Source organism: Notamacropus eugenii, chromosome 7 (assembly GCF_028372415.1).
Source record: "Notamacropus eugenii isolate mMacEug1 chromosome 7, mMacEug1.pri_v2, whole genome shotgun sequence".
NCBI classification, from domain to species: domain Eukaryota; kingdom Metazoa; phylum Chordata; class Mammalia; order Diprotodontia; family Macropodidae; genus Notamacropus; species Notamacropus eugenii.
Window position 1 is genome coordinate 31,213,678 of NC_092878.1, and position 12,532 is coordinate 31,226,209.

A 12,532-nucleotide genomic window follows, 5' to 3' on the forward strand; every position below is an offset into this window, starting at 1 on the left:
CACCTCTAAGTTACTTTCTTCAGGGATAGGGAGGGAACCCTCACTCTCTGTTTGAAGATTTTCTCTGCCAGTTAAAATTCTCAACCCATGTGCCTGTATCTGTGAGAGCTGTACTGAGACAGTCTACCACTTCATCTAAGGCATTCACTTGGGTGCTTTTTCAGAAAAAAATAATAGTTCTATATCCAACATTGGATGATTTTCTATTATCATGTTAGTCTTGCTTCAGGAATGAAGAAACTCACATCCTCTTCTAGACTATGGTCACTTCAGATGATTCATTCCTTCTCCCCATACCTGCCCCAGAAAACATGTATATTGGAGTCTCAGGAAGGGCCCGTAGGGTAAGATGTAAGTAACATTGAACTTGGAGTCAAAAGACCTGGGTTTGCGTTCCAGCTCCAATACTCACCAGTTGTGTTATCTTGTACAAGTCATCTCTTAGCTCTAAGCCTCATTTCCTCATCTGTAAAATGGAAATATTAATCCTTGTACATCTTAAGAGTAGAAGTAGAAGCCCTTATAGTAACATTTCCTTACTAGATAATAGATAAAGAAGGTTGTCATAGGTAAGAAAACAACAGGAATTATTGAAGACCTTTTTGACTCACCTTAGAGGCCATTGAAGACTTGTGTCATATGAGCAGCCAAAGGACATACTCTTCTATCATTTTAATTCCCCTTCGTGATCACAGAGTAAACTTGTCCCTGTTGTCTTGCCTTAAACAAGGAAACTTAGAGGTCCCTTCATCTTTTAGATAGGGAAACTGAGGTACAGTGAGATTGGTTACATGACTTGCCAAGGACACAGGTAATAAGTGGCAGAGCTGAGGTTCCATTTCAGATGTTCTGTCCAATGCAGCAGGATTTCTTCAACTTCCCCTAGTGGGCATTTGGAGGAGTGTGCATCCTCTTGGAGAATGAAGCTACCTTATGCAGTTTTTTAAATAGGGATCTGTTACTGCCAGTGCTCACCACTGTTGGAAACTAATGTGAGGAGCTGCCGCATATTCTCTGTAAAGTCACACACCAGAAAATTCTTATTTAAGGTATTGGTGTACTGTTGCTGCTGTTAGTCATTTACCAGATAAATGAAGCTGTTGAGATCCTTGTTGTTTGTCCTTCATTCCCAAAGAGGATCATGACATGAGGAGGTGAGATCATGACTTGGATTTAAGTGAATCAGGGCTATGCAAAGTCACCAACCCCACTCTTTTCCTCTGGAGCCAGGGACTCAACTGGCCAGTTCCAGTTGAACAATGCAGCTTCCTTCCTTCTTTCCTTCCTTCTCTCCCTCTTTCCTTCATCCACATAGGGAATCATACGCTTACTGGTGGGTGCTCTGCCCAAAGGAATATAAATTTTGATCGATGGAACCTGATCTATAGCCTGGTGTTTTTGCTTAAATGTCCTGGTCCAGGGCTCCTCAGAGCAGATTGTCACTGATACATATGTATTTTGATGAATAATATTGTTAATGGTTGCACTAATTAAAATAATACCCTGTTTCATATTCTTTGAATTATTCTTATAGTCAGTAATTATTTTAACGTTTTATCTTTTGGCTTGAAAACTGTATTTCTAACATCCAGTAATACTTAGAGTATTGCTGCTGCTTATAGCAATAAACCGACTAGTTTAAAGATGATCGTCTCCATTTTACACACGAGGAGGGTTAGATTCAAGGGTGAGTCCACGGGGGTGGGGCTCAAGCTTAGGTCTTCTGATTCCAAGTTCAGTGTTGTTTGCCATATGCAAGTTTTTTGCAACTTCTAGCTATATTTTACCTAGCAAGATTTGAGGTATGGATTGCAGGACAGCAAAATAAAGGATTTTGCATTTCACAAAACAAAACTTGTACTGTGTGTATTTTTTAAATATACCTTTTTCAGCAGAGGATGTTTAACATTTTTCTCATGTTGAAAGGGTGTTTATCAGTTACTTTTATATTGTCTGGTACTTGTTTTGTTCTGTTTACGTGAAGGGAGAGAATCAGGGGGTGATGGAAGGAGCCCTGAGGCGCGGCTAGACCCTGGCTCTGCCGCCAGCTCCCTCTGCCGACCTGGGGAGGTCATTTCACGTCTCTGGGCCTCATTTGTAAAGTGAGAGGATTAAATTAGTCTTTTTTATTTGATAGTAATAAGGGTCAAGATTTTTCCCCACATCTTTGATACCTTCACTTAAATATACACCCTGTGAATTGATTTCTCCACACCTTAGAATCTCCTTGACTCTTGCACGTGACTGTGTCTTCTGTGTGCACTTGGTCTATTTCAGGTGCGTGTCCATCTTTGTCCTCTTTAGTTCCATCCGTGTCTTCCCTATGAGCATGTTTGGGATTGTGATACTAAGGAGTTAAGTCTAAGACTCTGCTGCTTTGATGATAGAAAGTTTGGTATAAAAATCCTTGCAGATTGTTTTTCATTTTTTTCTTCTGCTTGTTTTCTTCAATTTTCAACCTTAGACATGATTGGAATGACTTTTGACTGTTTCTGCTTTATGATGTGAAACTACTTGTAATCATCCATAATCCTTTTGATAAGATTTTACAATGAGTTTATGATTTAGATTAGAGTTGCCTTTGGTTGTGCCCTCCCTTTCTCTTTCATTCGTTTTCATTTGCGATCTCTCCCTCCCTCCCTCCCTCTCTCTCTCTCTCTCTCTGTCTCTCTCTCCTAGGCAGTAAAGTGAGTGAAGTGTTCCCTGACTAAGGGACTTTCTGGCATCTTTTGTTCTCGTAGCAATTAGTTTACATTAATTAAACTTCTTTATAAAATAATAGTCATGATAGTTGGAGGTGAGGGGCATAGAAAGGCACTAGTAACTGGAGAGAATCATGAAAAGCCTTGTGTAAGAATTAGTGCTTGAGCCAAACTTTGAAGGAATCTAGGGACACCTAGGAAGTGGAAGGACAGAGGTGTTGTGTGTTCTGGTCAGAGGTAAATAGATGTCATACGGAATGTCACATATGGGAATAGTAAGGTCAGTTTGGCTGACCCACTGAATATATAAAGGGGGGATAACACATAAAAAACCTGAAAAACTAGGTTGGTGCCAAGTTTAAAGGGATTTAAGTGCTTAAGAGAAGAGTTTACATTTTGTCCTAAAGACAAAAGGGAAACAGGAGCTTGTAGACAAGGAACTGTAACCAAAAATCACCAAACTGTACATTCCCTTCCACCATTTGATATTACTAATGATTCGACTGCTAGCCATTTGCTCAAATTCTTGTATGGGTTTAATGAAATATTATCACCCATAAGAAATTACCAATGTGAAGACTTCAGAGAAACTTGGGGTGATTTGAATGAACTGAATCAAAATAAAATGAGCAGAAGTAGGAGAGTGGGTATCACAGTAGCTCCAACAACACCCAGGAGGGCAGCTTGGAGTGCCTGAAGGATTCTGATCAATGCAGAGATTGATCATGACTTCAGAAGACTAATGGTGAGTGTGCCTCATGCTGCTTGTAGAGGAGGGATGAACTAGAGGTGAAGGATCAGGGGTGGCTAGTGTGATGGCTAGGTTTCCTTGGTTGTACTTATTTGTTCCAACGAGGGGCTTTGGAACACTTACTTTGAGAAGTGGGAGAAGGTGTGAGATACGGGGAGAAACATCAGAGCGATACGCAGAAAGAAACAAGTTCAGAAGTGGACAGAAACAAACAGCAGTTTTGTTATTATCTTGTTAAAATCTCTCTTATTTGATTTTTAAAAAAAGTCCTTTTTTAAGTTCTTCCAAGAACTCTTTTTTTGGGACCATTTGACGTTTCTCATTAAAATAGGAGTGGCTTTTTTAGCTCCATTATCTTCTTCTCAATAGTAACCCAGATCTTCTCTATCCCCATTGTAATCATCTGTGCTTGAGTTCTTTCTCCTTTCTTTACTTATTTCATTCATTTATTGATTGTTTTATTTTGTTGTTAGCCGCTGTCAGTGCAATCACGTTCTAGTCCCAAGGTACAGGGAATGCTGCCCCAAGCCTCGGATCTTTCCTACTGTTACATGGGACCCACCCTAGAGCTCTTCTCTCCACTCCTAAGCCATACATGATTTTGCTCCCTCTGGTTCCTCGGGTGGCTGTAAACTATAGCTGTCATTTCTGCCCTGGAACTGAAGCCAGGTATTCTGCTGTCCTGCAAGTGCCCACAGCCAACAGGGTCCCTGCCCCTTGCTACTGCAGTCACTAGGTGTGTGCTAGCTCCTCCTCCTTGCAGCCAGTCTGGGACAAATCTGGTCAGTACAGCTGTGCTTGGTGTCCCTTGGCAGTAGTAGGTCCTTTAAGGTCCTATTCAGCTTTCAGACACCCCCACCCCACGCCAGAACAGGTCTTAAGATGAAAGTTTCTAAAACTGGGGCTACTTCTTAGCCCAGCTGCGCCCAGGACTTGTTTGTGAATTTCTGTGTAGTTGGCCTGGAGATGTGCGCTTTACTTAGGTGGGACCTCTGCTCCTGGAGGTTGGGTCTTTCCAGGGGTCTTCTCAAATTGTCTTAGGAGATCGCACAAACAGAGCCAATGCAACCAGGATTAGAAGGGAAGCAGAAAACTGGGAAAGAATTTTTACAACTAGTGTCTCTGATAAAGGCCTTATTTCTAAAATATACAGAGAACTGAGTCTAATTATAAGAACATATCATTCCCCAATAGATAAATGGTCAAAGGATATGAACAGGCAGTTTTCAGAGGAAGAAATTAAAGCTATTTATAGTCGTATGAAAAAGTGCTCTAAGTCACTATTGATCAGAGAGATGCAAATCAAAACAGCTCTGAGACACAACATCACACCTATCAGATTGGCTAACATGACAAAACAGGAAGATGATAAATGTTGGAGAAAATGTGGGAGAGTTGGAATAGTAATTCATTGTTGGTGGAGCTGTGAGCTGATCCAACCATTCTGGAGAGCAATTTGGAACTATGCCCAAAGGGCTACACAAACGTGTATACCTTTGATCCAGCAATACCGCTAATAGGTCTATATCCCAAAGAGATCACAAAAAAGGGAAAATGTACAAAAATATTTATAGCACTTCTTTTTGTGGTGACCAGGAACTGGACCTTGGGGGGATGTCCATCAATTGGGCAATGGCTGAACAAGTTGTGGTAGATGAATGTAATGGAATACTACTGTGCTATAAGAAATAATGAATAGGAGGACTTCAGAAAAACCTGGAAAAATTTACAGGAACTGGTGCTGAGTGAGGGGAGCAGAACCAGGAGAACGTTGTGCACAGTAACAGCAATAATGTGTGATGACTGACCTTGACAGACTTGGCTCTTCTCAGCAATGCCAGGGACCTAAGACAACTCCCAAAGACTCGTGATGGAAAGTGCTGCCACATCCAGAGAAAGAGTGATGGAGTCTGAATGCAGATGGAAGCAGACTATTTGCTCTCTTTTGTTTTGTTTTTTTTCTTTCTCATGGTTCCTCCCATTTATTCTAATTCTTCTATACAACATGCCTGTTGTGAAAACAGGTTTAATAGGAATGGATATGTAGAGCCCATGTCGTATTACAGAGAGAGAGGAAGGGAAGAAAGTGAAGAAAATTTAAAACTTACGGAAGTGAATGTAGAAAATTTAAAATTAATTTAAAAAATTTTTAAAAAGAAAATTAAAAAAAATTATCTTAGAAGAATAATTGCTTTACATCCCGTCTTTATTTCTGCTGCTATCAAGTGATCTTCTGTCCTTTTTTGTGGAGGAAATTTGGAGAGCCAAAAGTTTTCTGACCTATTTTGCCATCTTCCCAGACCCCTCTCTTTTTAAATCCTCTTCTTCTTAAAAAGAGTCCTTGTGATCTTAGACTAAAACCCAGTTTTATAATCTGAATCTTTTTTGCCATTTTTAAGTTTTGGTGTCACTCATTTTAACCTAATTTGTCAGTTGAAATGCACTGTCTTAATATCATTCCTCAACTTTGTTTTCTCTTTTTTCCTTCCAGGAGGCTGAGGAACCAGTGGTGGAGTGTCAAGAGTGTGAGACTGAAGTCTCTCCATCACAGACAGGCGGCTCCTCAGGAGACCTGGGGGACATCAGCTCTTTTTCCTCGAAGGCATCCAGCTTGAACCGGATGTCAAGTGGGGCAAGCAGTGGCCTCTCAGTTGCACAAAGCAGTAGCAGCTCAGGGAAGGGAGTTGGTCTTGGCAAAGGGAAAACAAGTGCAACAGAATCTGCAGATTTTGCCTTACCCAGCACACGTGGAGGCCCAGGAAAACTGAGGTGCAGATATTGTATCCAGAGGTAGGGACATGGGCTTAATGTGGGATGAGGAGGCTGATGTAACTTATGGAAAGGGGAATGATGGGAATGGCAGAAAGAGAGTTCGGAAGATTTTCGCCAGCCCTCAGCACCCCCTTGCCCCAGACTAAATGAGTTCTCTTTTCCTCCCTTGCTTTTGGGTTGTTACAGTAGGTGTTGCTTCTTTAGGGTACTTTTAGCTGATCAGTTAAGATACTGCTGGAGGATCAGTGTGAGCCTGTCACTCTCATTCTGCTGGCAAAGTACCTTCCTTCATAGGCCAGAGACCCTGATGGGCTCCTAGTAGCAAATCATAGGAGGTATGTGAATATTAGGAATATGATGGACATGATGGGGGTGTGCTATTCCTGTGACTCTTTCCCTGCTTCTTAGGAACTGCCTTGGAAACCATAGAATCACAGAGATGTAGATGGAAGGGACCTTAAGAGTATAGAGTTCAAACCACTCATTTTTCAGATGAAGAAACTGAGGCCTGAGAAATTAGGTTCTTTACCCAAGTTCATACAGATAGTAAGTAGCAGAGCGAGAATTCAAACCCAGATTTTCTGATGCCAGATCCAGAGCTTTCCCACTGCACCATGCTGCCTTTCTCACTTCCAAAGTCTTTTGCTTTTATGAGAAGTAAAACAGGTTTGGGGTGATGACTTCACACGGGTTCTTTACTTTCTAATGCAGATTCTGTCGTGGACAGGAAGGCAAGACAAATAGAAGGAGGTTTGCTGAGTTTGAAGCTTGTGCTCAGAAGATTGATTAGGAGGCATTTAGCTTCATCATAGACAAGAATAAAGCTCACTGTTTTCCTCCTTTCTGTTTTTACTCCCTTCCATTTCATGATTGAGATGTGACTCATACGCTAGCTTATCACTGAATTAGGGGCTGGTACGTGTTGACCAGGCCTGCAGCCTGGCATGAGAATTCCCTAATAGGTGCCCTCCGACTAACTTGCCTTTGTTCTGCAGCGCTAGAAAAGGGGTCACTCAGATAGGGGCATCGGTGTGTGAGGAGGATGGCGATGCCGGCCTTGGCATCAGACAGGGAGGAAAGAGTCCCGTCACACCTCGCGGCAGAGGACGACGGGGCCGCCCTCCTTCTCGGGCGACTGGCACCAGGTATTTGGGCAGTGTGAGATGTGCTTCGTTGGGTTTTTGTTCATTAAAATAGGAGGAGGAGAGAGTAGTGTATGGGGTGCCAGGAGAGAAGAGGGGATGGTGTAGGGACTGCCAGATGATGTGAGTAAAGGTGAGAGCAGCTGGAAGACCAGACTCATGACTTCAGAATCCGTGGCTGATCATTCCGCTCCTTCTCTGAGGCAGGGAAATGAGAAGTTAATGTGCATCCTCCTTAATTCATTCATCTCATTCTCACTTCCTCATTCTACATTTCCTTTTCAGAGAAACAGCTTTGCCTAGCCCTCTTGGTGTCGAGGATATCTCAACAAGTGTCTCGCCGGAGGATAAACCCTTCACTCGCATTGTACCCCGTATGCCAGATGCCAACAAACGAGCAGATGGCAGTACTGGAGGTTTACGCCGTAGCGACTCTCCAGAGATTCCTTTGCAGGTTGTTGCTGGCCCATCTGATGGCCTCGACTCCTCCTCTCCAGGAAACAGCTTTGTAGGGCTCCGCGTTGTAGCCAAGTGGTCCTCCAATGGCTATTTTTATTCTGGGAAAATAACACGAGATGTTGGAGCTGGGAAGTATAAGCTCCTTTTTGATGATGGCTATGAATGTGATGTGTTGGGCAAAGACATTCTCTTGTTTGAGCCGATTCCGCTGGAGACAGAAGTGACAGCCCTTTCAGAGGATGAATATTTCAGTGCAGGTAATGAAAGGAGCAAAGTTTTTAATAGCTCAGTGTGTCCTTGGATACGTGGGGTGCTTTCATCAGTTACTGAAAAGTCCCCCCAACCTGACTATTCATTAGGGTCCGGTCAGAAATCATTCACCCAAAACTAGCCGCTCTGATTGCTTCCTTTTTTATTTACTGTCTGTCTTGATAAAACCAGACAGATGACTGCAACTGAAACAAATCAGATAAGTAACTGTTCCTAGGAAGAAGTTGTACTGATGCCTGCGGGTGTTCACATGTATGCAAAAGTGCACATACCCAGTTTTGTCTGGTTTGAGGAACTGGCTTTCTGTCCTCACTCCTTCCCCTCCAGGGTACAAGTTTCTGAGGGGTAGCAGTGAGAATCTTTTCTGCTCTATGCCTTTCATTGTTTCCTCTTTCTGAATTAAACTGGTAGTAAGATATTGTTCATTTGTTACTTAGAAACAGTTTACCTTTCTCAGAGTTTTTCTTTTCCTTTAGATGATGAGGAAAAAATTATTTTGTTTCTGAGAACTCAGGCAATATTTTATGATTAGGAATCTTGAGTTTCTATTGCTTGCTCTTGTCAGTCTGGAGCAGGCTTGCTCATCTTATGGTTCTTGATGGCAGGGCAGTTTAGAAAGATGATGTCTAGTAAGAGTTCCATTTTTAAAAAAATTTTGTTCTGTGACTGAAAGAATTCTACCAAATATATGAAACAAAACAAACACCAAAAATTTGGTCTAAAATATGTTCCAGATATATGTACCAAATTCTGAAAACTTGGTTTTAGGTACGAAAATAGCTCTTGTAGGTCCGCGTTTAGCTCTTTGAACACCAAAGATATATTGTCTCCAGAATAAATCCTGGAGAAAATAATTTAATTCGATCCCTTTGAGCTCTCAGAATTATTTCTACAAGTCAGTACCAGTGGCTTGTTTTTTAAATTCTTTTGTTTCTTTTTTAAGTCTATGAAGTATTATGTAGCTCTTACTCTGGCTGATTAATTCTTGACTTGCTGGTGTTTCTTTTAAAACTTGGGATTTCTCTTGTTGAGTTCTGTAGTTTTGTGGAGCTCAGGAAGGATTGTAAAGAAATTTATGCTGACGAGCAGAACTCAGTCTTACTTTCTCTCTCTTGTTTCTGACATTTGTCTCAAGCCTGTGATACAGGATTCTGAAAGTCGGCTCCTTGGGTTTCAGAGGTTGGTTTTTCCAGCTCTATAGTGGAACACAGGCCGGTAGAAAAGAACAAAACGGGTTCTCCTGATCATGGGTTTGAGGATGAGGTGGTGTGAAGAATCCTTTGTTAGAAACCCTGTTCTCCAATTAACATCCCAACAACCAAGCACGATTGGCGTACGCTTACAGGCTTATTGACAAACCAAGGATTGTTATGAGGGTGTTGAGGATTTCACAGAGCTTGGTTGTGATAGAATCATGATTAGAACCCAGATCTCCCAGTTTCTGTTCATACTCACTCTTTATCCTAAGAAACTGGGTCAGAATTAGAGCAATGGTGTGTTTTTTCCCTTTTGTTCTGATTCTTCTTTCACAACATGACTAATGCAGAAGTGTGTTTAACATGATTGTACATGTATAACCTGTATCAGATTGCTGGCTGTCTGGGAGAGAGAAAAATTTGCAACTCAAAATCTTACAAAAATGAGTCTTGAAAACTATCTTTACATGTAATTGGAAAAAGTACTGTTAAGAAAAAAAAAGAAAAGGAAAAAAGAATTAAAACAACGAGACTAAGAGGAGAGTGAGAGAGGAGCAAGCAGGAAAGACACATTTCTGCTTCGTACCAGCTTGTCTCAGTTTCCCCTTTTCTTCAGGTGCCCGCCCACTCCAAATCTGAATGTCAGGTATATACTTCCCAAAAAAAAACAAAATTAAAAAGGATTAATGAGTTACATCAGCTACTCTACAGCACATCGTAATTTCAAGAGAACTATTAGAGCCATCAAAAAGCCAGCAGTGTTTGGCTTGAGAAATAACTGGTGGCTCTTACCCCAGAACCCTCTTTCTGACGCCCTCGAACTTTCCTTCCCCCAACTCCAGTGCGGTAGTGGGATACACTTTGGCTGGTAATACACTAGCTGTGACAACTCGTGTGTAGTCATAGCCCAGCTTTCAAGTGTTCGAATCAGCTGGTTTAGGTTCACTGGGCAGAGCACAGAGTGGACACAAGTAATGGACTATGTGGGATGGCATCACTGACCACAGCTTTCCTTTATTTTCTTCCCACGCGTGGTAAAAGGACACAGAAAAGAATCTGGGGAATTATAATACAGTATTGAAAAAGAGGGCCAAAGGAAATGGTACAAGCGAATGGCAGTTATCTTATCTTTGGAACAAGGGAACAAACTGAGGGAGCAGTATGGGCTTGGTCCATATGAGCCAGTAACACCCCTCACCAAGGCCGCAGACATTAGCTTAGGTAAGATCGGTGTTCTCTGCAGCTAATCTCAGGAAGCCTTGTCAAGCCTGTATTAAAAGGCAGTCTTTTGGGTAGCTTGATTAACTTTGTTATTGTTGTATCCACTTGTGGCTGATTAGATGGAGATCAGGTGCATATTCCTGGGCCACTGTCTGTTCCTGTTTCCTTCCCGGAACCTTCTAGTAAATCGTTTTAATTAGATCTATGTTTACTTTGTCTGAGATCAGGACTGCTGTCCTTGCTTTTTTTTACTTCAGCTGAAGCATAATACATTCTGCTCCAGCCTTTTACTTTTGCTCTGTGTGTGTCTCTCTGCTTATAAACAACATTGTAGGATTATAGTTTTTGATCCACTCTGCTGTCTTCTTCCGTTTTATGGGAGAGTTCATCCTATTCACATTCACAGTTCTGATGACCAACTGTGCCTCTTTCTGTCCATCCTATTTTCCCCCTTGTTTGCACTTTTCTCTCACCTTTCACCCTTTCCCTTCTGACCTGCTATGCTTCTGACCATCACTTTCCTCAATCTGCTCTCTCCTTTGTATCAGCTCCCTCCCTTTTCTTTCCACTTTTTCCTCTTACTTCCCATAGGGTAAGCTAGATTTCTAAAACCAGCTGTATGTATATCTTATTCTCTGTTAATCCAGTGAGATTAAAGTTCAAATGATATTTGCCCCCCTTGGGGCCTCCCTCACACTTCTCTCTGCTGTAATAAGTCTTTATGCCTCTTCTTGTGATGTAACTTATTCTGTCCTACCTCCCCCTTTCCTCTTCTCCAAGTACAAGTTTCACCCCTTAATTTTTTTTATCATCACATCAAAGTCAGCTTCTACCCACATGCTCTAATCTATGTGTGCCTCTTCTAACTATCCTGATAAAGATGCATCTGTCAGGAGTTACAAGTGTCACTTTCCCATGTAGGGATATAAACAGTTTAACCTTAATGAATAGCACTTTTTTTCTTTCCTGTTTACCTTGTTATGCTTCTCTTAAGTCTTGTAGTTAAAGATTGAATTTTCTGTACAGCTCTGGTTTTTTTTCTTTTCATCAGGAATAATTGACAGTCCCCTATTTCATTGAAGGTCTGTCTTTTCCCCTGAAAGATTATGCTCAGTTTTGCTGGGTAGTTGATTCTTTGTTGTAATCAAAGCTCCTCTGCCTTCCAAAATATCCTATTTCAAGCCCTCTGATCCTTTAATGTAGAAGCTGCCAAGTCTTGTGTAATCCTGGCTGTGGTTCCGTGATATTTAAATGATTTCTTTCTGGCTGCTTGCAGTATTTTCTCCTTGATCTGATAATTCTGGAACTTGGCTACAATATTCCTTGGCGTTCTCATTTTGGGGTTTCTTTCAGTAGGTGAGTCTTTCAATGTCTGTATTACCCTCTGATTCTAGGCATCAAAGCAGTTTTCCTTGATAATTTCTTGAAAGATGCTGTCCAGGCTTTTTTTTTGTTATGATCAGGGCTTTCTGGTATTTCAATAATTCTTAAATTATCTTTTCTGGATCTATTTTCCAGATCAGTTGTTTTTCGCATGAGGTATTTTACATTTTCTTCTATCTTTTCATTCTCTTGCTTTTATGTGATTGATTCTTGATGTCTCATAGAATCATTTCCTACCACTTGCCCAACTTTAATTTTTAAGGAATTATTTTCTTCAGTTAGCTTTTTGTACCTTTTTCCATTTGGCCAGTTCTACTTTCTAAGAAATTGTTTTCTTCGGTCAATTTTTGTCCTTTTTCAAACTGTTGACTCTCTCTTGAATACTTCTAATTTCTTTTCCCAGTTTTTTCTTCTACCTCTTTTATTTGACTTTTTAAATCCTTCTTAAACTCTCCCAAGAAGGTATTTTGGGCTTGAGACCAATTGAGACCAAAGGGAATGCCCCCTTTTAGGTTTTCTGGATGTAGGTTTATTGACAATTTTGCTTTCCTCTGAGTTTGTGTTTTGATCTTCCCTGTCACCGTTGTCACTTTCTGTTATCAGTGTTTGTTTTTGCTTCTTGATCATTTTTGGAGC

General features: G+C 41.2%; 1 protein-coding gene across 9 annotated transcripts in view; it reads left to right on the forward strand.

Annotated features, from left to right (window-relative positions):
* The window catches only part of LOC140513769 (TP53-binding protein 1-like), a 130,744-nt gene that overhangs the window by 105,786 nt on the left and 12,426 nt on the right, over positions 1 to 12,532 (forward strand). For 6 of the 9 annotated variants that reach the window (XR_011970322.1, XM_072623725.1, XM_072623729.1 and 3 more), the window contains 3 exons: positions 5,945 to 6,243; positions 7,221 to 7,370; positions 7,653 to 8,083. Coding sequence is in view for 7 of the 9 variants with exons in the window: in XM_072623725.1 (XP_072479826.1) it covers positions 5,945 to 6,243; positions 7,221 to 7,370; positions 7,653 to 8,083 (880 nt within the window). In the remaining 2 variants the exon portion in view is untranslated. Of the gene's footprint in view, positions 1 to 5,944; positions 6,244 to 7,220; positions 7,371 to 7,652; positions 8,084 to 10,333; positions 10,514 to 12,532 lie in introns of all 9 variants that reach the window. The other 3 variants (XR_011970323.1, XM_072623726.1, XM_072623728.1) reach the window with 3 other exon arrangements.